Source organism: Calonectris borealis, chromosome 2 (genome assembly GCF_964195595.1).
Source record: "Calonectris borealis chromosome 2, bCalBor7.hap1.2, whole genome shotgun sequence".
Classification (NCBI taxonomy): Eukaryota; Metazoa; Chordata; class Aves; order Procellariiformes; family Procellariidae; genus Calonectris; species Calonectris borealis.
The window spans coordinates 164,945,526-164,970,814 of NC_134313.1; the positions used below are offsets into that span (position 1 = coordinate 164,945,526).

The 25,289-nt window shown below is 39.9% G+C and overlaps 1 protein-coding gene across 3 annotated transcripts in view; it reads right to left on the reverse strand.

The window, feature by feature from the left end:
• Positions 1-23,186, reverse strand: part of SCN5A (sodium voltage-gated channel alpha subunit 5) — a 173,758-nt gene extending 150,572 nt beyond the window's left edge. For all 3 annotated transcript variants that reach the window (XM_075144250.1, XM_075144249.1, XM_075144251.1), the window contains exons 1-5: positions 22,868-23,186; positions 21,312-21,430; positions 15,842-15,931; positions 12,303-12,431; positions 7,537-7,628 (exon numbers count right to left, since the gene is read on the reverse strand). In XM_075144250.1, the coding sequence (XP_075000351.1) occupies positions 7,537-7,628; positions 12,303-12,431; positions 15,842-15,931; positions 21,312-21,430; positions 22,868-23,134 (697 nt within the window). In that variant the 5' untranslated portion in view covers positions 23,135-23,186. The remainder of the gene's footprint in view (positions 1-7,536; positions 7,629-12,302; positions 12,432-15,841; positions 15,932-21,311; positions 21,431-22,867) is intronic.
• Between the last annotated feature and the right edge of the window lie 2,103 nt (positions 23,187-25,289).

Below are 25,289 nucleotides of genomic sequence, written 5' to 3' on the forward strand. Positions count from 1 at the left end.
TAACATGGGCAATCAAATAAACACAGTGGAAACTGTGTATCTGAGTAAAACAACCTGATTCTCCAACAATACCTGGGTGAAGTTAATCATTTTATAACATGCTGCCAATGTAGATAAATCATCTTATTACAAACACCAAAGGCTTGGGTCACACAAATTAGCTTCTCCTGTGTTATTTCACCCTATAACAGTAGCTTCAGTTTATTATTCTATAAATATACAGATATAAATAATTATACTATTTTCTCAAAAGACATTGCTTGCTTTTGAAGTGTTCCTGGAGATCAGCACCACTTGAGCTGATTTAATATTACATGAATGTGACAAAACCCATTCTTTTCAAAAAAAGACCCTTCTAAAGTTGTGTGCTGTAGTTGGACGCTAATATCAGCTGCACAATGGTAGCAATTTCGTTGTTTCTTTACTATTTATATTTAATTAATACTCAATAAGTAGTAATCAGTGGTTCTGATAATCAGTGTCACCAGTATGGCAGCAGTAAGAGAAATTGAGTTAAATGGAAAAAAGAAAATGCAAAGAGGAAACAGGAGGAATTCTCCTGGGCAATACTCAGAAGCACGTTGATTTGCTGACTGAATATGATCATACACATTAAATCTCAGTCCCCTGGAATTCCACCCCAAGAGTTTGGCAGCCACAAAGGTTGAGCTAGTGCTGTATAATTTAAAATAACATAAAATGCACTTGAGGGCTCATAGGAAGGCGAAATGTGGTTTTGGTTTGGCTTAAAATTCTGCTGTTAAAGGAAGGGCAAATCATAGTTTCTCAAAGGAGGATGAGCTGCTAGAATGGTCAACCGGTCTAGCAGTCCCTGAATCCAGCAGCCTAAAATATTCCACTCCTGCATAGGGTACTGCCATTAGGTTAACCTGTGAATGATATTAATGGCTATAAAATGGCCGTTTAACCAAAAGGGACTGACCCACCAGATGTGGGTAGCCCTATTTCTCCCCTAAATTCTGTTTGCCTCTTTAAAGCTAGTTTGTGGCATGGTAAAGAGGGAGAAGTTAGACAGCTCCCTGCTTTACTCAAAAGTAAAGCAAAAAATATTGCAGTACAAACATTAGGCAAAAGCTGGATTTTCATGCTATCTGCACTCCTCACCAGAAAGAGATTTTACAAATGAGGTCAGTTCTATTCAGCTACCTAGAAAAAGGCCAGCTTTGAACTTTTGAGTCCATCTGTAGATTTGGCTACCTATTTTGATGCCTAAGTAAAAAGCGTAGCTCTTTTGATAATTTAGTGAAACTTTATATGCGAAGTGAAACCAGTTTTAGTTGTAGCCCAGTTCTGAAGGACTTCCTGGGGTCTCACCCTTATCCCGTGTTAAGAATATAAGACCTTTAAGACAGCCAGGTCTTAAACAAGTAGTGAGGTGGGGAAAAAGAAATATTTGTAAATTGTACTAGAATATTTTTCAATTTTATCTAGTATTCTGAAATATTTTCAGTGAATCTCAGCATTGGCTGTCCTTTGAATGCACAGATGTTTCTTCACTGAAGCTGGTGAAACTTGGGAAGTCTGAATGCAAACAGAGTCTTAAAAAAGGGAAAAAAGCCAAACCACATATTCTTTTAATTCAGTACCCTCTGTGGAATCCCTGAGCACATTTATTTGTTTGTAATACAGATGCAAGCTTGAAACCTGCATTTGTATCATCTAAGTACACTAATTAATCTTACTCACATGGGCAAGGACAATGGGAGTCCTAACGTGAATAGGGATACTACTAGGAAACAAGCCCTACAAAATCCTAACCACCAATAACGGCTATCTGTTTTCAAAAACCAGGCCCCAGTATTGTTAATTTCAAGGTCATTTCATGAAACATGTTTTTCTCAGTTTACTTACTGGGGTTTTAAATAGAATAGTAATCCTATACTATTAAGTTTTATAAGTTCATTCCTTGCAGGTATCAAATAATTTCTTTATGAGAGGGCTTTCTGGTTTACTTTTCTTTTTCTTTTTTTTTTTTTTAATAACATACAGGCTTCTGAACAGTTTAAGAAGAGAATAATAATTAATTATACAATTGCTGTAATTAAAGACCATTTAAAAATAACTTGTACTCTGCCTCCTAGACCTTTGTTAAAACTTTCCAGGAAAACCATTTGAGGAGTGGTATACTTACAGTCTAACTGGTTTTTTTTCTTACCCTTTAAAAACAAAATTTGCCCAGAAAGTTAAATAGCATCCGTCAAGTTGCTTGGCACAAGTCACTGCTAAACAACCTGTCTAAATCACTATTCATTTAAACTTTCTGTGCCTCATAAATGGAAGGGCTGAGGGGAAATAAGGACACCCAGAACCTCTTGCAGGTGCTCTGCATTTCTCTGAATCAATCCCATGTTTTGTAAAAGCAATGCTAGATGTATTCAAATTTAGAGCACTGTTAAATCTTCTAGATAAATAATCCTCCTTTGAAATAGTGCCAATGAGAGCACTGCAATATAGCTCAATAGAAGATACTATTTATGGTGCATTAAAGGCATTTACTTAATTCTTGCAAGTCAAACATCAAACCAGGCAGCATGCAGAAAAAACTGAGGATCTGATCCAAAGCTGAGTAACGTCTACACCCGTTAATGACAATGGGTCTATAGGTTACTCCCTATGGAGTAATCGACACAGTGTTTTCCTGAATCACTGAATTATTTCCACACTTCTGGGCCAAATCCTGCTTGCACGACATGAACAACACCACAGCATCCAAAGTCAGTGGAATGAGGGCTGTACAGGCAGCCTGACATCTGCAGAAAGCAAGAAGGATTTGGCCCAAACATTCCTGTTAATACAGGTAGAAATGAACACATTCAGAGGTTAATCAAATAATCAGTTTTCAAATGCAAATCAGAAACCATAGAAAATGCAAGCAACACCAAACAATGAAAAATGGCAAGATCCCACACCACCATCCATTCCTCCTACGAGATGTGAGAAAGTATTAGCATAATTCAGTATGACATCCATACCAGATGTTGGCAATCACCTACAGAACATCAGACACTTTCATGCACAGTCTGGAAACAAGCGGGGAGAAAAAGCAAAAACAAAAAAAAGAGACTGTGACTTGCACCGTGATTGTCCACACCTAGCCTACTCCTTCTCCTGAGGATACGCATGTGTCCTGTAAATGTCTGCATGAGTCATGTGCATGTAGGGAGAGGAGAGTTCACTCTTGATGAATGTATTTTGCCATTAGCCACTGACACGGGAGGGAGTAAAAAGTTTAATGGCATGTTGGCAAACTTGAATGGTTGTCAGCATTCCTGTAGACCATCTTTGCGTGGAAATGTGACTGTCAGGCCAGTCTCCAAGGAAAACGCAAATATGTCATGTATTTCTCACCTCTGGGCTAGTTACTTCTTGAGTTCAGTGATTTACCCACCAGAAGGATGACATTCATCTCTCTGCAGGAGGACTTCAGTGAGATTGAAGCAGTGAACGGGGGTCAGTCTCCTCCACACAGCCTTAATTCTTGTGCTCCAAGCTCTGTTCTGGCTATCAGTTAAGTACTGGATAACATTCACAGCACTATTTATAGCCTTTAGACTCACACTAACTTAAACGGGAGCTGGATCAGGCCCCAAAGTGCCTTGGCCCAATTTTCTACGAGGTCACCTTTCGCCGGTATCCTGTCATTTTATGTGACATGTTCGTGATGTACACGCCTGTTCCAGAAAGAGCAGTGGAGCTTCTCTGGATACAGGCACTTCACAAAATCCTGGTGATGAAGATGATGATGGCCTGCATTTTGCAGGCTTTTGACAGGAAGGCATAGGAGGGTGTACCTCAGGGCTTTACATTACCTCATTAGTAGTTATCAAACAACGTTGGTGATTTCCATGCAGATAAACTATGATTTGAAATCCTCTATTGTCATGGGAAGGGTTCCTATCAAGAACACTGGGGCTTGGAATTGCTGGTAATGGGAGACAAATGAGAGGCTTTAGTGAGTTGTTCTGCTGCTGACCACTATCTAGATTGAAAAACGAACGAATCCAGTTGCCATGGCAATGTGCAAGATGCTAATTAATAAATAAAATCACTGAATATTAAAGGTTTTATGCTCCCATAGAGAAAATGTTACCTATTTCTAAAAACCTGAACATAAGGATATATGAAGAAATTAAAAACTTTTTTCTTTCAATGAGTCTGGATAAACAGATATCCAGCTACTGTACAAAGCTTGTTTTCTCCCCATATCATGGGCAACTGGAAAACAGAAAGAAGTGGGTGTGTTTAGTGCAGAAAAGGGAAAATTGACGGGATCCATGAAGGTCCTCCAGAACGTTAAGGGCTGCCACAGAGGGTAAGGCACTGACCGTGACCGTGGCTGTGTAGGTAAAAAATAATGAGCTGAGAATGCACCTAGAGAGAGAGAGGCTGGGTGGGGGTCTGGATTCCAAGATAGAACCTGCAAGTGATCCATGGCCCTGGAGAGCAGGAGATGCTGGCACAACGGCAACCAAACGGAGCCCAAGATCTCCAGTGAGCGGGAAGCCCATGGTTTGCTGGTAGATGCTAACGTTTGGGTTGCCGAATCTCGATCTGAACCCGTCCTGCCAGGGCAAATCTTCTAACGGCAAAAGTAATGAGGTACTGGAACAGACTTCTCAGGAAGACCATGAGGCCTCCACCTCTGAAGGACCGTTAGAACAAGTCAGGTAATAGATATCACGCCAGGTCTGCGCTATGCTAAATGCAGCCTTAGGCCAGGGGAATGGACTCGGAGAGTTTGGGAGATCTTTTTGAGTCCTGTGAGTCTGCGTCCCCTAAACGTCCCTGTGCCTGCGTGTGCACTTAAAGCGAGGCATTAAAGGTAGGTGAGATTTTTAAAAGCACTAATTGTTAGCTTTACTGACTCCCTCTGGAGTCAATAGTGAAACTCATTGATTTCAAGTGAAGCAGAATGCCTTTGAAAACCAGCCTCTAAGTGCTTTGCTGGACAGAAGCCTTACACCACAGAGGACTTGGCCCGTTACTTTCGGTAAACAATTTCACTGAGCATGCTGAGTCCAAGTATGTTTGTGCAAACATAACTGCCTGATGGAAAAGTGTGATCAATTTTATTGAGGAAAAGCTTAGATATTTGCAAAGGAGAATACATCTCAGCGTTTTTCACCTAAGATGTAAAAGAGGAAGCAAAAATAACAACCTCCTTCTCCCTCTAGCTGTTGAACCCAAAAATCTCATGGAAGATATTAGCGTCCATCATCTTTTCATTTTTAAGCCTATTGTGGAAAAATATTTCATCTCAGCATAAGCCTATGTTATCATTAAAAACTCAGACTGATCTCCAAATAAACCACAGCATCATGCCCAATATTTATTTTAAAATGTATGTGTCTAACTGAAAAATGAACCGACTCCTCTGAAATTATCTGTTAACATTAAAAAAAACCAAAACACCTTAGCTGTGTTTTATAGGCAGCTAGGTGTTCCTTGGCAATTTGTAGCTCTCCACATCTGTAATTTAAACATACTCAGGGCACAGGTAATCTTGACAATAAAATCTAAGACCAGATATTCTATTAGCATATCATCATGCAGTTATGTCAGCAAATGATTTAGTTACTTGTACCTAAAAATGCAGTTATCAAAAAACTAATCAAATAGTCAGTCAGAAAGAAAAAAAAAGAGAATGTGAGTTATTATGTATTACTCTAATAAATAATACTCCTCATCATTTTTTTTTTTTTCTATTAACCAACAAATGGAACAACTCTGGTTTTAATATCACTGAAGGGCTTTGGTGTATTTTTAAATAAAGTTTTTCTGAATCTCAATACTCCTTTTTTTCCCCACCAAAAAAACAGCCAAAATCTATCATTTGAGGTGAAACAAGCTTCTGCTCCAACTCTGATAAAGAACAGCAGAAAATTGCTATATATATAAGTCAGCAAAATTGACAGGCTCTGTTCTGAAGAGGCTCAAGCTGGAGACAAGATGGAAAGCGGAAGGTGTCCCCTGGAGATGGCTGTCCCTCCAAGTTAGGCTTCAAATCGCGAGCAAAGAAAGCTAGGAAACTCCAGTTTTCTTTCTGATTAGCCACTACTATCCCACGTGATCTGTAAAACTGTGCTCAACTTTCTGTTTCCCAAGACAAAAAAGTCCTTTCTCAGTGTAAATCCAATTAGAGAAAACATAACAAAACCTCTCTGCTAACTGATTACTCTTTTTAAACTTAAAGACAAAAATTAAGACAGGAACTGATTTCAAGGAACACCAGAACTAATAATCTTAAAGTATTCTTTAAAAGCTGTATTTTGACATATGATTTCAAAGAAAAGTACCTTGCTCTTTCAATAATTTCACTGATTTTCATTACTTTAATGTTGGAATGAAGAAGTAAGCCCTAGACCCATATATATGTTTTCTTAACATCTCAATTCCAGAATTCCCATTTCTACCTTATATTCCGTGTGAGTGCTGTCCCTAAAAGTTTACACCATGGAATTTGTTTAGATTTATACTATAGTGTAGATGTGCATAATATGATGGATGGAAAATGCTTTCTAACCTTAAAGAGCTGTACGTGAGAATCTGAGCAGTTCTCTCGATGTTTTGAATATTTTTGACATGTAATTGCCAACATCTGTTCAGGATTATCACCGATAGGATCTACCATGCATGGTTTTTGCTATCTTCTCTACCTTGTCATGCAGGTTGGAGATGTTAAACACTGAGGCTGAATGAGACCTGTCCATAGATAATGCTTGGCAAGAAAGTATTGTCATATGGTTAGTCCACTGAGAGTGGACTTATCCCTGCATAAATTACTTAATAGTAATTTTTTTTTTTTTTTAAGAAATAGTAATAGATTAGATAAAAAGCTACGGAAAAAGAGCTTCCTTCGCTACAATATCTGTAGTAAAACACTGATTTTCTTTTTGGAGAGGGACAAATCATATCCTTTAAAATGTGAGAAGATGCGTGTTGCTGAAATGCTGAATCCACCGAAATCAATGATGAAACGTTTTCAGATCTCTTCAGGGTCCGAAATTTAAATAGCGTTTCTATCACATGCAAATGGATAAGCACCATGACCAATTAGGCTATCTATGCCTGCAGTCTTGGAACCTCAGCTCATAGCACAGATTTAGATTCCTCTATCGATGGGCTCTTAAACACGAATCCTCATTTTGAGGTCATTAACCTTCCATTTTTAAAAATCAATATCCAAAGACTTTAAAGGAGTTTCATTGCCACTTTCATATGGTTCATGAATGAGTACTTTATGTATGTGATTCACGAGCCACTGCATTCCGCCGTTCTCACAGCAGCGCTCGTTTTAATGAGGTCTGTAATTTTGGAAGCACTCTAATTCCTTCTGCCCACAAAAACAGTATTGGAAAACGTAAGAAAAATGTATTCTATTGACAGGTCACATTCCCTACATTCCTCCATTTCCCAATCAGTATCTATGGTTAAGTCATTTGTAATTACTGTGTTTGCTACTGGAAATGGCATGTAGGCTTTAACTGCAGCCGGAGTGTTTAACCTGATTTTCACCTGAAATGACTGAGATTGTTTTCAGCGCCCGCAGTACTCTGAACGTTCGTAAGGCTGAGACATTGCCCAGGTCCACAAATTCAGTTATGTATCTGTAACAAGGGAAAGTCACACACAGACAATGACAAAACACCAGCAAAAAAAACAACAGTCAAAGGGACAAAGAGAGACAGAGAAAGAATCACTTGTAGCTGAGAGCCAAAACGCAAGGATCAGGGCTTCTTACCTGGGATTACTGAAATAGTTTTTAAAGCTCTCAATACCCTGAAAGTCCGAAGAGGTGAAACACTGCCTACATTCACAAATTCTCCTACATACCTGTAGAATTAAGTCACAGTTATTTGGAATTATACAATAGAGTATGAGACTTGTCTGAATGAAGAATGCATTCATATATAGCGGGAGCAAATGCAGCCGAATGAGAGGTGCATCCACTTTTCAGGCTGTTCTTTGATGCCATTTGTCCCGGGTTTTTCATAGTACACATTATTTCAAATGTTTCTTGAACTATTAAACTTATTTAATAGGCATCAATTCTTTAAAACTACTGGGTGAACTTTGTTACCGTGCTGTTCAACAAAAAATACTTTAAAGATTTTTCCATCATGTAGTTTAACAAAAAATTCTTTACGTTATAGGAAACATTAAGAGTTCTTTTGCTGCTCTTAAAAAAAATAAAAGCTTCAAATACTCAAATAATTTTCACATAATAGCTTCTGCAAACTACATATACGACAACATGGGAAAATATCAGTGCAAATGTTTCTACTGGGTTATTTATTCTAAGATGCTGTACTCTGTGGTAAAGCAGATGTTGGTTTCAAGAGATGCTTAAAATTTTATTTTGTTTTGTACATCAAATCCATGCCCTTTGGCTGCAGGAAGATGGATTTTGAATGAATGTAATTGCAATCCTACTAAAAACTATTTATGATTAAAATACCAATCCCAGCTCTTCACTGCTGTGCCTATCTTGGTTATTATGGAGACCCATGCCACATCCGAGCAAAATGATCCCAGGAGGGTCAGTTATGGAATGAGTTTGGTTTTATCAGTGTTGTACAAAATTATTTCCTCCAAGTCAGTATACAGTAAAAGCATAGTCACCACTGGATCTTCTGACCAAAACAGCTTTTGAACCCTTTAATTTAACTATTAAATTTCTATTAAATTTCATCTACATATTCTACTTCTTTGAGGCGATTGTTTTTACATGTTAAGGAAAAAACTCACCTGGTTATTTTACAAAGCCTGCTTAAGTGGGCTTTGTGCAAAGGCCTCTGGGGAGGACAAAGCATCCTCTCCATATCTACTAATCCAGATTATAACCTGGAAGAGCAATATTGCTTCTCCTCTTCATAATCTCATAGGGGAGTCTGGGCAAAGACCCAGTGCTTCTCTCCCAAACTGTTCTGCAGCATGCAAGGGTGGAAAAAAATAATTTGGGGAGAAGCAATAGCACGGGAATATGGTTTTGCTGACCACAGATTTGTAAAAACACATCATTAATATGTGAACAAGCATATGAGGCAAATACTGCTGCTGCTTGTTCACAGTAGTTAATTAACAGTTATTTCGGCCATTTCTTGGATGAAATTGCAGCAGACCAGTTCGTCTGTATCAGGGAGCAAGAAACAATTGGAATTCCTATCCCGAATTTTCCTGTTAGCCAGGGAATTGCGTATTGTCTTTAAGCGTTTGGCAGGGCACTTTCCAACCCAGAGTTACAGCTGCCTCTCCCTCGCCTCTTCTGGAAAGTACTTGCTTGGCTGGGAAAGAGTGATTAAACAGGGGCAGCTTCATCACTTCCCCTGAACCCATCCATGGCCCCACAGAGGGTCACAAGCCATGGCTGAGTCTGTTAGCACAGGGTGGGAGAAGAGCCCTGAAGACCTGTGGCACCTCTTACACTCTAGTGTGCTATTTAAAACTACTCTCTGTGACCCGATCTGTGCTGTCTCTGCCCAAAAGAGGAGGTAAGCAGTTATTTTGCAATAACTGTAAAGCAAGTGATGGTCATTCCACTACAACACGCACCACTGAAAGAATCAGATTTTCTGTTAGCTCAAAACCCTCGGTCCATCTAGATCTCATGGCCCCCATCAGGCTTTCCCATTTTGAACCCTCATGCCATCTTTGTTTCCAGATACAGGAATACCTCTAGCATCACACTAGCTACAAGCAAAGACAACACCAGAGTTACCTGTATAATCAGTCTTACTTCAAATTACTTCAAATTGTATTTATATGAAGGAAAAATCATATCAGAATAGAGTCTATTAACCAACACCCTGTAGTGCCTGCTGCTTGCATACTTGGGAAGGAAGGTTCATTGTACATATGAAGATCATATTGCAGTCACTTTTAACTCTCTCGCTGCTGCCTAGGGGCTCAAGGAAATACTTTTCTATTTCTTTTCTATTCCAGAATACCAAGTCTTTTTTTTCTATTCTAAAAATGTTACTATAATATGCCTTAAAGTAAGAAACAATAGGGATGGATGCCGGTTCTGAAGAACACAGCCATTGCTATAATGTGAAGTTGAGAAACTTGATTTTTCGCAGTTGCAGGCTCCCCTGTTTTAAGGACCTTCTAACTAAGAGATGAAATATCATTTGGAAAGAAAATTGAAATGTAGCTAGGAAAGAAAGCACAGACACCCAAGCCTCTCATTAAGGAAGTTTTAAGGAAGTTTTCATGAACCCTTGGACTGGAGCACTGAGTGGCCGTTCAAGCCTAGAAGAAGCAGAAAAGCAAAAAGAGGTATAAGCCCACAACCTCCGGAACCAAACCCTGGTTCCTCGCCGCAGGGAGTGAATCACCTCTGAGCAACTGTCCACCTCAAGGTCTGCGCAAACCTTCACATCTTTCCAGCTTCCTAAGCACCAAACACCAGAGATAATGTGGACAGTATTTAAGGGATATCCAGACCTTGTCCCACACTGACTGTTCAGACCTGAATTTCTGTGACAGTAAATGAGACGCTCCCAGAGGAGTTCTGCAGAGCCGGGGGTGATGCCCCAACCTCTGCTCGAGCTGAGAAGATGAGGTGGAGCAGACGCATTGCCAAGGCTGTGGCTCAGCTTGTCCTTTTCTCTGCTCCTTTCTGTCTCAGTGTCAAAACCCTCCTTCCTTGTAGAATAGAGGGAGTCCACGCACAGAAGATCTCCATGTTGTGCTGAATTCAGAGACCTGCAAATGAACTCACATCCCAACTCACAAACAGATGAACTATCGTACCCTGCTTTTACCAGCTGTCTGATGGACAGGACAGCAGGCTGGTGACACTTTGTGTTGTTCTGTCCTGCCTCTAAATGATGCAGGACAATTGCACTTAGCACTGCTTGAGCAAAAGTTTAGCTGAGAAAAATACCTAATGTGTGCTGACCTCCAAAAGCTCCTCCCCAGCTGCGTTGCATTTTTTTTTTAAAAGCTTATCAGAATGGCCAGATGTCAGTTCAGCCAAATCCATGGGAATGTAGTAACAGATACCAGGATCTGGCCCAGGGCTGCCTTTGATCCAAAGCCTGCTGAAATAAATGGGAGTCTTCCCGATGAAGTCCACATAAGTTTTACACATCTTCATGCTGTTCCTCTGCTAAATGCTGCTAAGAATATTGGTCCTGATCCCTGCAGCCTACCAGAGTTTTGCTACCAAATTCAGTGGCCCTCACTGGTGTTTGAACTAAGTTTGGTTGAACATTATTTACCAATTTTGGTTCCATTCAAATGTCACGGGCCCAGGAGTTCAGCTCAAATGTCAGCGCTAGCAAGCTTGCATCTCACCTAAGGCTGTGAGTTATGAGGTTTAAAGAATGCAGCTGGAACGAAACTAAAACCAGAACATAATATAGGTATCATCAAGCAGAAAATACAGGAAGATCGGATGAAAACCTTCTACGATTAGGAAATGGGGCCTTTCAGGGCATCTCTACTAGCTGCCACTTCAAGATGACATGCTCTCTTCACGTGCTTTTCTCTCTTTGGCTGTGAAGAAAATCTGGATTTCTAACTCAGCTGGAGATACCGACAGCGTCAGACATCTGCCTTTGGCCAGCGCTTGGGCTGGCCCCGCGTCCGCTGCGAGCTCTGGCTGACTGCTCCCCTGCCCCCGCGTATTTTTAGCTGTCTAGATGCCACAAATCCATCAGCTCCTTCAAAGCGCCAGAACCCCACGTCCTGGGTGAACTCTAATAATCTAGGTAGAAGTATACAGCTGAAGGGGAATACTGTGTTGGGGGCCAAATTTCTATTCCCAAGATATATAAAAAGTTTCAGAGGCCTTTAAATTAATTCCCTATAGTAGTTGAATAGTAATTACTTCTAGAATGAAGAGGGTTTGTGAAGTGAAGAACGCGAAAACAGCTTTGGTGGTGTTATGGATGGATAGATTATAAATAGGGATTCAAATACGTGAGGATTCAGTCACACTTATAACACTTTCTATTCAGGGGTCTCAAGCTTCCCAAAACTATATTAGGGAGGCAGGTATTATTACAGATATTTTACAAACAGCTCCCTCCGTGGAGCACAGAAAGAGTAAATAATTTCTCCAAAATAGTCTAGTGAATTGAGAGAACAGAATCGAGAATTCCTCTGACTTCTTCCTCTGAAACCACTCAGGAAAACAAACTCCATCCTAATATACTTCAGCATTTTCTCATTTTCAGTACAATTTGAGTGAAAAAAAGAGAACAGCCCTAGAGTTTTTTAAAAAGTTCTATTGCATATTGCTGTCTTGAAATATATAAAGGAGTGCTACTTACGCCATAACAATAACACTGAAATCCAGCCAGTTCCATGGATCTCGAAGGAAGGTGAATTCTGTCATGCAAAATCCTCTCGCCAATATTTTTATCAATGACTCAAAAGTGTAAATGCCAGTGAAAGTGTACCTGGGGAATAAAGTGGCCAAGATAAGCAAGAGCATTAGCAAGCAGTAGATGGCAGGAATGGCAGAGGCACACTCAACCCAATCCCACTCACACAAGACCCTCCTGCCCATCTCCTCGGGGTTGCTCATGTGAGGCATGGCTGCAGCACTGGGCTGTGCACGAGCAGCTTCATGTGTGGACCAAGGAGCATGTAAGAAATGGGAAAGCGCTCATGACAGCCACAGATGAAGATAATTTTCACCACAGGGTGTACCTTGATGAATCCTCACTCATTAAGTCAAGCATGAATACTACGCTACTAAGCTGTGCTGTGGGACTTTTGAAGCTCTGCCTGCAATCGCCAGCGAAAGAGGAATGGATTATGGCACATTCCTTCTTGTTTCTCTGATTTGAAGGAGGGTGGTTGTTCCATTCATACCTCTCACCTCTTCCTGCCCAGGCCGTTTTGAAGGACAGCAGGTTAAAAAATGTCACCACCTGGTTTTATTAGCTAAAAAGGGTATTCTTCCTGCAACTTCCCTTGTGTTTCACTATCCGAGGTAAATCACACCAGCCCTCAGAATTAAACAACAGAATGCCCTCACTGAAAAAGAGGAAAACAACTCCCACCCGAATACCATATGTAGTAATTTTGACCTCCTTGACAGTAAGAGAGACACGAGGGTGGTTTTTTCCCTTAGTAAGAGAAGTTGTTTATTACCAACAGCCTCTTGACTGTGATGATCTTGGATAGAACATACATCTTACTTCTTGTAATAAAGATGATGCTTGTAATAAAATTTAACAAATTCTCTGTGGAGGACAGTAATGCATCTGACTTATAACATTCAGATCTGTATTCACCCAGGGCTCTACCTACCATCAGAGACATACTTCAGGGCATACAATACCTCTTTTTTAATGTTTCTACCCTAGACATCTAGCCCAATGGGACTAGGTATTCTAGGCCATATCTTAATAAAAATAATAAATGTTTAGTATCTACCACTGGCATTCCCTACCCCTTTTCTCCAAATGAAGATGCAGCTGATACCAAAGCCTATTAAAAAAAACCAAGCAAACACCTAAAATCCCACAAAACACAAATCCCACAAGTCATGATGTTAGGGGCTTTCACTGGAAACACTAATTGGGTTTTCTGTTCAGTCCCTAAATATCAGTAGCTATAATGGTGCCATCACATACAAAAAATTGTAACAGTTGGGATTCCTGTTTGGTAAAAAAAAAAGGTGTAAGCAATTGAAGGTGGTAATATAAGGAAGAACTTCATTATGCATAAAAAGGAAGTGTTTTCTCTTAGCTGTATTCCGCTGATCTGCAACCGGGCACACATACAGGTAGTGGCAAATCTCACACCCTCCTGCATCATGTCACACAGTAGAGCTAGTTACACATCTCATAAAACCTCAGTATGCTTCATCTTAAAATGGAGATTAGCAAGGCTGTGTTTGTGCAACAGTGGGTGTAAAATGTTTCTCGTATCTCCTCTTTGACCATACACTTAAGCATTATCTTGTATCTGACTTTTCATGGCTCCTATTTAGTTTTGCTCTGGTATTTCAAATATAGGTCATCCACGTGACAGTCTCTTTAAGCATGTGTATTCAGCAATACATGCAGAAAACACATGCAAAGAACTAAAAAAAAAATACTTAACGGTACATAAGCTCATTAAAATGATAAAGCACTTGTATTTATTCAGCATGTCAGATGGTTTAATTGATTGTATAATCACCATCTAATTCTAAATGGATGGGGCAAAGTCCTCCAGCAACTGAACAGCTTCTTTAACAACAGAAGTCAGGATCTTTTAAAAATTTTTCGTGGGGGTAAGTTGAATTGATTTCTTTTTTTTTCAAAATGGTAAGGAAAGTGTTTTAAAGGAAGATCTAGGACAAATATTTGCACAAGGTTACCCTTGTATCCCCTATGAGTCTCTGGAACAGCAGAACAAAATAGATTAAATGTATCTTTTCCAAATCCAGTATTAATCAATTTGAATTAAAGTTCATCGGGTTATTTTGCTCCTCAAAAGTACTTGCCTTTGATTTCATTCTATGCATTTGGGGAGGAAAGGCTGAGAGGTATGAGGGGATGCAGGAGAAGAGGAAACACGGAAGGGAAAGGATTTACTCCATGCTGCATGAAGCCATTTGCATTTCTGCTCTAAGTTTCGTGCATGCCCTGCTTGATGCACTGATAACATCATCCACATTTTCTTGCCTACGGAAGACACGACACGCACTTTGATATTTTCCTCCAGAATGTTCAAATTCCCAGCTGTAGACCCACTGACCAAAGTTTGACTCACATGGATGAGATGTCCATGTTTCAGCTGAACACATCATGGCTATGGTAGTGTGTGACAGTTTTCAATAAGAAAAGGACAACGTCAGGGGAAAAGGAAAGTCACAGACATCTTTGAGGGTAGTACACTATACAGAAATACATGAAACATCCTGGGATTAGGATGTTATTGTGATCAGATGAAATATTTGGTTCAGTGCTATCTATAATTAGTAATTTATGGCCTAGAAGATGTGCCCTGCATGATTTTCTGAAACCTAAAATAAGGGCATTTTACTGTCTTTCCTTACAGCCCTGAGTAGACCAACCACCAGGCTACAGAGCAGCAGATGGCTGTGTTTATCATATGTCAGTCAAAAATAAAAAGTGTGTTCCGATTGGTTCAATGAGCCAAAATAATTGTTTAATGCACTGTAGGTTGATTAGCTTGTGCATCTGGTATCTGTTTCTAACAGCAATATTTTAAAGCAACTTAACGAAATGAAATGGGCTTTCTGAAGCCCGTTACTCCTTTTAAAATTAATTTTTAAAAACAGAACAACCAAAAAAACCTTCAAGTGATATCTTTGCTATTTTTTCTGAAGGTTTGACAAGCTAAAAAGACAGGAATCCTCATAAAAGTGTTCCCAGACAATTTTATGCTCGCTCATAAAGTATGCCTACCTACAATTACAGGGGAACACTTCTCGTGATGCGCTCAGTCCTGAAGAAACTTTTGCTTCCAATAAGTTTCAGTGTAAGGACAGAACTAAGCATGTCCAGGGAGTATTTTCCGATTCCCATCGAATCTCTTGCATGGGAACTGTGGAAGGCTGGCCACTTTCAAATGGAGTTCTCCTCATAGGTGATTTCATTCAGAGCGCAGCAGGTGCATTTAGCACTAAGGACGAGCTTGGTAGACTAAAAATTGTTAGTTGACTTACTAAGGGAGTTTTCACAGGCAACAAACGCCTGGCAAAATATTTTGTCAGGACAGATACTATGGTCAGTATTACTGGAAAGAAATTAGACAACAGCAAACAAGACGAAAAGAAGAATGTAACAAATGGAAGAGGAAGGACGCGATAAGGACAGGGCAGCTGTAAAATAGCAAGGATACTTACTCAACATATTTATTCCACGACGGAGTCTCTGATTGTGCCATGAACACACAATTAGTTAAAATAGTGCACATAATAAACATACTGAACAACGTAAATAAGAGAATTAAGGAAAAAAATGCTTATGTCATAAGACTTCATAAATTTTTGTCATTTCACACAAGATGTGACAGCTCACTCATAATTTGCAAGATGCTTAAAAAGCACTATAAACATTTGTTTGCAAGTGCATAAGGAAACAAATCATTATATAAACATAGAAAAAATGAGGGAATCCTCCCTGCTTTTTTTTTTTCTTTGCCTACATCTTTTACACATACTTTATACAGCAAACAAATGTACTGACTCTACAGTATTCTGGAAATACAATACCCCAAATTTACAGCTGTGTTGGTCAGGTGACAATGTGCATAGGTGCACAACTTTGTATTAAAAGAGGGATTAGTCTCATTTAAGTATCTACAGAAAAACCTGTGTCTGCAAATTCCCATTTTATTTTGCATCCTGAAACATTTCTCAGGCAGTAGGGCAAGTTATAAATCTGGTCTTTCTAATCTCTCTAATGGGCTTGAGGTCTCGCTTTCAGTATAAAGTTTCACCAAAAGCTAATGTGAGTTTCAGAGCACTAATTTTCAGGCTTGGTCTGCAAACCCGGTTGGCAAATACACAGTCTTGGTCTGCAAAGCTGACTGCCTCAGCTGAGGCACCAGTTTCCCTAATTGGAGGCTAAAATGAACCTCCCAAGTGTATAGTCCATGCACTTAGCTGCTAAACTGAGGCCATAAATATGAAAAGGAGCACCCTAAATCGAATTCCTGAAATTGAACACATAGTTTTCAACTGCTCTCCTAAAAGCACATGCCACTTTCTGTAAAAAAATTAGAAAACATGATGGGATTCTCCTGCATAAATAATAGGTCCAATGCTACTGGAGAAAGTTTAACTAATGAGTTTAAGTGGAGAGAAGATAAGGCACAGGAAAACAGCCTACACCTCAGTCAATAGGTTGGGACCCTTCTCAAGGAGGAAGAGTAGTATCCAAATGTATATTTCTTTTGCCTTCTTCAGGAAAAAAAAAGAAGTTTTTTTTTGTTTCTCCCCTTTACTGATCCTGTTGGTGATATTTTTTTGTTTAAGAATAGCGATCAAAGAATATAATTTCAAAGGTATGTCCTTAAATGTTTGCATACAAATTGTCCTTTCATAAAGCCAAAATCTCTGTAGAACAGAGTGGAACGTTTTCCGATGGGCCGCATAAGCAACTAGGAGGTTAAATTGGTAGTAACCAACCTGCGTATTCCCCAGCGCCACTGCAGAAAGCAGTAATTGAACTCAAAGGGACTGTTCATCTCACAAACATTTTCCACTTCTGGGGCCAACACCTCTTGCTGAAGGACTGGGAAGGATATCTGATATCCAGTCGCATTTTCTCAAGTCAGCCTGAGATACGTTTCTAAAAGTTGTGTCCATCTGGTTAACACAATTAGGTTGTAAGCTGCAGCTAGCCTAGAAAACGCTGGATTAATTTTTCAAATACAGTGAAATGCTATGAAATGCTATGAAAACAACAATTGTAAAACAGAGTGGTATCTTCAGGCCATGCCAAACAAATACTATCCTCCAACTGAATTCCAAGCAAGGAAATTCCTCTATAACCACCCATTTTAGGATCACTGGTCTGATTTATACATCCCTGTTTCCTTGTGGTATAAGTTGAATCTAACAGTTTTCCCAGATGCTCACTTATAGGCAGATGTCATCACCTTCTTATTGAAACACCAAAGAGAATATACCAGAGAACACAGGTTGAAAATGTAAAGGGTCAGCTTTGGGACAGCAAATGCACTATGAATTCAAACTGAGTTTCATGACCAAGCTGAAAACTACAAAGAACATAAAAGAAAGAAACATTTCAGCTGGTTATGCACCAAAGCCAGAGATCTGTTAAAAGAAAGAGAAAACAGAAATTCCTCCAGAAGGAAAATTAGTATTCCCTCCTGAAATCTAATGCAATAGATGATGATCTACTCAGAAAGAACAAAGTAAAGGAGATGAAATTGAGATAATCTGTATTAGCACCATTGTCTGTTAGCTATCTTAGAACTGCTATTAATTCCAATTTTTGAAAGCCTACTGATCCATGAGTTGACACGGCTAACACATCCACAAGGATGGGTTGGACTCTGTTATGGACCACAAATCAAATATACTAAGCGACTCATCAGGATCCTTTCTGCAATAAATTAAACCTATTATTTCCAATCTGAAGTTATAGAACAGGCTTTGAGCAAACTGATTCTGAAAGTTATAAATTTTATCTTCTAGCATGAAGATATTGAGTCAAACACGGCATACTTCTATTCTAGACTTCATTATGATGGATAATTGTTAATTAGCAGACTGAATACTAGAGGCTCTTTAAGTGATCATTGCCAAATTACATATAATATGTGCAAGCAAAGGTTAGGCCCAATCAATAGCGCATATAATTGGTGCTTCACAAGGTCTCATTTTCCCTTACGGAGGAAAGTGTGTAAAATCAGATGGGAGAAAAGTTGCAAGCAGGAAATATGAAGAAAGATTGGAAATTCTTTAAGATTTTTTTTTTTTTTTTAAATGGGCCAGAATCCATAATTCTAGCATCAAGGAAGGTCATTTTGGCCAAAACCCCATTCTGGATCAGTGGCAAACTGAGAGCAACTACCTATAATACTAGAAAAACTAGGAATAGCAATTGCTATGGATTTTATACAGGACAGCAAACTGCTTGGAGAAACTAAGGACACCACAGAATGGTCCTTGGCTTGCAGGCAAGAAGAACTAAGAGGAGTCTTTTAAGCATAAGACATCAATGAAACATTAGCAATGGTTTAATCTCATTAATAGGTGGAGATAGTAAATGTTAAAGATGTTAATAATAGCTAATAATGATGCAGAAGGCAAAAGAGTTCATCCAATACTTCTGTTTTGCATTTGATATAGATGGGATGCAGGCCTACGCTCCCCATGTCCTCTGTGACAGAAATGGACCAGATGCTTTGGGCAGCCATCTGGGCCATGGATCTTTCATGAGGCCTCCTAGGCTCTGAAGGTGTTTCTAGAAGAGGTTTAGGGTATGTTGTTAATTGAAGTTATTCACATCACTAGGAGGCTGTGGATATTTTTTTCTCTTGGAAGGGTATATTTTTGAATGACTAGACTGATCAGGCTTGGCTGGATGAGGATCTACCCTGGATCTACCCTGCTTGAAGTCTCAGAGGAAGAACTCCATATACAGCTACTTAACCACAAAGTGTGACCCCACAGCTTCTTTATAGGACGATTTTACTCTGTCCTCTCTGTTCTGTTCTACTGTTGGCCTTCAAGGTACAGTCAATGACTGGAAATGGAAATATGGCATCTACTAAAGAAGTTGGTTCAGACACTTACGTGACAGGGCACCGTTTGTTAATGCTCTTTTTCAGCTTTTGCCCCGGGGAAGATAAAGATTGCTTGATTACACTCATGCAAGTCAATAGATCTGGTTCCCAGATTCAGGTCTGTGATATTATCTGCTTGAGTACCTGCCGATTCAGGCTCCTTTCTGCCTGGGATATTGACTGCCTGCTCAGCCAACTGGCCTCTGTGTTTCAGGTTGATGTGAAAGGTCTTTATCGACAGAAGACAAATCAGTGCCTGACGCAGGAACTTCACCGCTGTTTCACTGGGACTGGAGCTGTTGCCTCCTGCCTGTGCTTGCCGAAGATTGAGCTGTTGGATTTCCTGACGTTATCAACACAAGGTCTTTCTGGAACTAAAATGCTATTTGCATTGTGACCTTCCACTCCCAAAATTTTACACTCCTTATCTGACCATATTTCTGTTCCTGACATATCTTTCATATTCACTTCTCTGTGGTTTTTATCCTTCGAAGTAACGTGATAAGGATTTCTTGCGTACTTATCTTTTGGGTGACTGCTACAAAAGGCATGTAGTGCCTTGTATTACACATACCTGTGACCTTTTGGTTCACCAGCCAGTGCAGAAGAAAGTGAGCAGAAGACAGAACAGGCCTCCAAAGCTGGAGCCAATATTCACACATACATGCGTTTTTCTAAGAAGCTCAACTTTCAAATTCTTCTCTTAGCCATACTCGTGCAAATTCATTGACCTCAATTAACTTCAGCAAGGCTGTGCTGATGCAACTGTACCTAATAAACACTGTTGGGCTCTGGGTATGCAGTAGCATGTGCTGTACTGCTTGCACGTATAACCTAATCCACAAGCAAATCTCTCTGCAAAATTCTATGGTGTATTCTTAGTAACCATACTAATGTCTTGGCTGATATCACATATTCATTTTGCATAGAATTATTGTTACTAGAAGCTTCCCATTTTTCCTCTTGCTAGAATATCTATATTCTCACTTTTTTTTTTCCTCACTGCATGGACAACCACTGGGAATCGGGTTTCTTTCCCTATTTTTTCCCCTGAAATTTGATAATAAACCAATGATTCTAAGATGCTACCTGCTTAGTACTTATTAGTTCTCTCTGGTGGACATGGGCATTGCAGATGAGGGATTTCCATCACTGAAACATCACATGATCATCACAGCAGCATGTGGAGTCTTTGTATTATCACTGCCAGGTCTCCCAGGCGCGCTGCAGAGAAAGCAGGCAACTCATGAAAAAGGTTGTGTTTTTAGTCATGTTCATACAAAGCTGAACATTCGGGTCAGTTTGGTCTTCCAGAGAGATGTGACTATGTCAGAATATAATGTTTCTGTGGCCACGTGAAAAAAACAAGCCAAAACGAACCGCTGCATATATACCTCTCTCTCTGTCTTGCATGACTTCAGAACTAGAGCTAGGGGAAATCAGGCATCTCCCTTCCATTGAAAGGTCCAGCAGGCCAGCCTGTGCTTTCACTCCTAGCTGAATAACACCTTGCAATAAACAAATTAAAAAACCAACAAAACAATTTTTTAAATGTTCTGTTCCAGGAGAGCAAAACAATTCAGTTCTGAGGCAGTTCAAAATTAAATTGCGTCTGCATACAGTGTCACAGAGTCTCACGGGAGAGGTTGCTTAAGTGCTCGGTGGCAAAGCTCTCCATCAGTGTAGACTTCCCCAGGTGTTCTCCAGCCTCCTGGTTTCCTTCGTTTCTAAGGTACTACACCCAGTTTCTTCCACTGACTTTTTACTAAACATGACCAGGCCCTTCACACCCTTTAAACCTGAGTAAACTCACCAGACTCTCCAGTGCAGTTCACATTATCTGATGCCAGTGGTAGAACATAGTCATTTTCATAGCTCACGTAACAATATAAAATGAAACAAACCAAAAATCCGAATGCGTTTCTGCTTGTGCAACCAAATTCAGCCAAAAGATTTAAAACAGCTTAATGAAATAAAATCGTTTCTGACTTCCATCCATCTGTGTTTAAAAACCATATAAAATACACAAGAAGGGAAATCAACAGAAAGGATATGAATGTACCAAAATTTTAATTGCTGCTCTTCTGATTGGATGGAAAGGACTAAGTATATACAAGACAGGAGTGGCACTAAATCGAAAGATTGTCTTCCCTTTGTTCAGTACTATAAATGTCTGGAAAACAAAACAGAAAATGAGAACATTCAGTATTTGCATTTATGCTCAGCTTTTCCCAGCCCACGTCCCATTGGGAAATTCCTGCCAGTATCCCGTACTTCTTCCCCACTCCCTCCCAAGACCCCCAGATTCCTTTTCACTCAGTGAAGAGTTTTGTCCAAGACCCTCCCAGCAGAGCTGTTGCTTGTCCTATTGCAATATCCCAACTATTTTTTCTTCCTTCACTCCTTACAGGGTCCTGTGCCGTCACCTCCATCACGGGGCTGGGAAGAGAGCGGAATCACCTTTAAAAATAAAAAATAACCTGGAGACTAAAATGATGCCCCACCATCCACAGAGGAACTAATATTCAGTCAGAGACAGGATCAGGACACCCAATAGATAAACTCTAAGCAACTCACCCACCTTGAGTCTAAGACCTTCATGACACTAAAATTGCAAATCTATATCCTGCTGCTTGTGCCTGGGGATAGCAGGCAAATTAAAAGGTAAATTAATTCTGGCCCTTCCACGTAAGTAATCTATTTGTCTTTATCCATTTAACTTTTATTCTGTAGTTCTTGCACCTGTTTCTACACGGTTTTAATAGAAGTAGCATTGTGGTCATATTAATTCACTGTTTACAGGAAACAGCATAGCCCAAAATCAGGAACATCAGTACCTGAAAGAAGTGGAAGCTGCCTGAAAATACACTGTGCTTCCAAGCCTTACTTTACCCCTGTGTTGCAAAATGTTTGGAAAGGGGAATGAACTGTAGTAAGCAACCAGCCCAGCTCTGCTGTCCACAGCCGTTTGACAGAAGCTGTTTGCGCTGTTGTGGCTTTGGTCCAGCCTACACGTGATTCCTCATCAGGTGATGCTCTCTTTGGGATGAAGCTTACCCTTCTGCAAAGTGCCAGCATTGCACATGCTACTCACATCTCCCTTCACGTCTACTTTGGTCATCTTAAATGGAGTTGAACTATCCCTCAGCAGGAGAAGAACCGCTGCTCTCCAGGAACGGTTGTGGAGGTGCCTCCTGCTCTTATGCAGAGTGCTAGCACAAGACCCAAGTCACCCAGAAGCCCTTAACATTAAGGGGCTTCAGTGATAAACAGACCTGTGAAGAGTCAAGGCTCATGCAGAAGGCAAGATAGGGTAGAAAAAAACCCTCCAGCTTAATTTATCTCAGCTACTGCTCTGCTCTTTTCAGACACTGTACATTCATACTCAGAGTTATCTGAAAACACCCAAGTTTTAATTATGCTTTTTATTCCTCTTTGCTCTCCTGCTTAGATGTTTTCTGGGAGCCCTGCTCAGGCCAAAACTCTGATCCTTAACTGGAAAAAAATACTTTTGCTGGCTGTAGAAAGATAAAAACCAGGACCCTCAAAACAGAGACAGTGTTTATGCTTTAGCAAAAGCAAAGAAGCAGGATAGCTGGCTGGTGCTCACCTTACGATCATTGTAGAAAGGGTCAAGGTCCTCCAATGGCTCCCCAATGAGCTCTGGAGGAACAGTCCCATAGATTTCGGGCAGCTTCTTGCAAGCTTGCAAATCAAACTGCGGCTGAGGTTTCTCTTCTTCGCCCAGCTGCTCTCTGTATTCCTGCTTTGCATTCCTTGCAAGCTTCTCCGCGATTCGTTTCTCAATAGCAGCCAAGGATTCAGGCGTGAACCGGTGGAAGCTGTTAGTACCCGGTGGTAACAAGAAGTCAGCCATCTTTTCATCCTGCTTTGTCTTTACTGGTCTTTACTCCTAGTAGTGGAAACAGCTGAAACAAAAAGTACCAAAGGTTAGTGACAGGAGCTAAGCAAGAAGAACAAAGCCATCAGAATGAAAAAAATAACCCAAATATCTTGTAGGCTATCTATTATCAGGAAACCCTTCATCTATTTTTATGTGGTTAGTAGAACATCAAGGAAAACAGAAATGACTGAAACTGTAATTTCAATTAGGAATCACTCGTGATCAGAGCTAAAAAGACTTTATAGATAGACTGTGGAGTATTCTTAAGTTTTTCAGTCACTTGGAATCCTAAATCCAAACTGAGGAGTAACTTAGATTCATACAAGCTTAAGTTTCATTGAAAGCCACAGGGATTTGGATTCCTAACTCATTTTTGAAAATGCAGCTCTGGGAGTGGATGAACAATGTGCCTGAGATAACTGCAGGGCAGATTTAAATCAGCTGATCTCTGGCCACTTGATGCAAACTCTAAAAATGCCCCAGCTGTTCTATTCCAAATTTAAAGAGTGAAGGGTCAAGTTCAGATTCTTAAATCACATAGAAATTCTTCATAATCTCTGTCTTAGGCTTCTGCAACATAATTTTTATTTTTCTTTGGGATAGGAAATACCATCTTCAAAATATCTGTCAAGACTTTTGAGCATTTTCCTCTCCTCCACACCCTACAATCTGAAGGATGTTGGAAACTCAAATGTGCCTGGCAAAGCCCTGCGACCTTCATGAGAGCACTCCAAGCTTCTGAGACGCTAAATAGCCACTGCTGCCAGTTCATCACATCTGAACACCAGGCTCCTTCCATCCAATACCAGTTTGAACATCTAACCCAAACCTGTGAGGTTTGACCATCTTGGGTTGATGGTGCTTCACTGCTAACACTTCCAATGCCTGCCTGAATGAAAACGAGTGAGAATTGCCACGTCTTCAACTAACACGAATAAAGCCAAGCATGAAAAACTCAGCAGAACAAAAAGCCTTCTTGTACCTGCACTAAACAACATGGTTAGCTGTGAAAATTAATGTAAAACTACTGTTTGAAAAGGGATGAAGCTTATCCCTGTTCTAGTAGCCTGCACAAATCCATCCAAGTTCACTAAACCCATATTGTGCAATTTAATAGTGACTTTGGTGGCATGTTTTTCCAGCAACAGAAACCCTCACTATACAACAATTAAAACTCATTTCACAGAAGGAACACAGCCCTTGTTTTTTTACCACCACCAGACCATTCATACTAAATCAGAATATAAGCTGGTGACAAACAAAATAGTAGATTTTGAGGTAGGCTACCCTATTGCATTTGTCGATCTGTGCAGGATAGAATTCTTTGTTCAGCTGCAATTGTTTTTTTCTGCTTTCAGATGGTATTTGTCTATTTACAGTGGATAGTTCCAGATAGTCTGCTTCTATTAGGCTCTGTGATGACAGCATTTTTGTTAGCAAACAAGACTTTAACTGGACTCTGCATGACAAATAGCATATTTATTGACTCAATTTATTTGAGTAAAGTATTCTTTCAAATAACTACTGTTTTTCCTATTCTGACTTGGTTTTAAAATGAATTCATTAAATTGTCATTGATCACAGCCTATCATACGGGAATGATTTACTGGAGCTTGTACATTATATTCCACATTACTGCTTGTTTGAACAAGCAGAGCTAAAATGAATTAGCCTTCCTGGAGTTTGGGTATTCTGACATTCTTCTTTATTTAGATTTATTCTCTTTACTCCTTTCCCCTCTCCCCCCACATCATTTATTTTATCCCCTTCCTCCTGAAAAACAGGAAATTAGAAGCTTTTCCACAAATTGAGTTTTCTTATGCTCAACGCTTTGTGACTCAGCACCAGTGCAAGCAAATAGAATTTCACTTTCTATAAATGACATCAGTACAGGTGGCCAGAGAATTCTCAGAGGTTTTTTGTCATTTCAATTTCTGTTTCTTCTCGGCGAAACCTGTCTCAGTGCTGAAGGGGACAACAAAAATCAGCGGCCGATCAGTACTTCTGGAAGGGCACAGACTAAGTCTCTAACCCGGAGAGGAGATCGTTGTGGGCTGTTAGTTGAAGTATAGATAATCATGAGCGCTGTGAAGACAGTGAATGGGGAATGATTGTTCGCTTTTTCTCA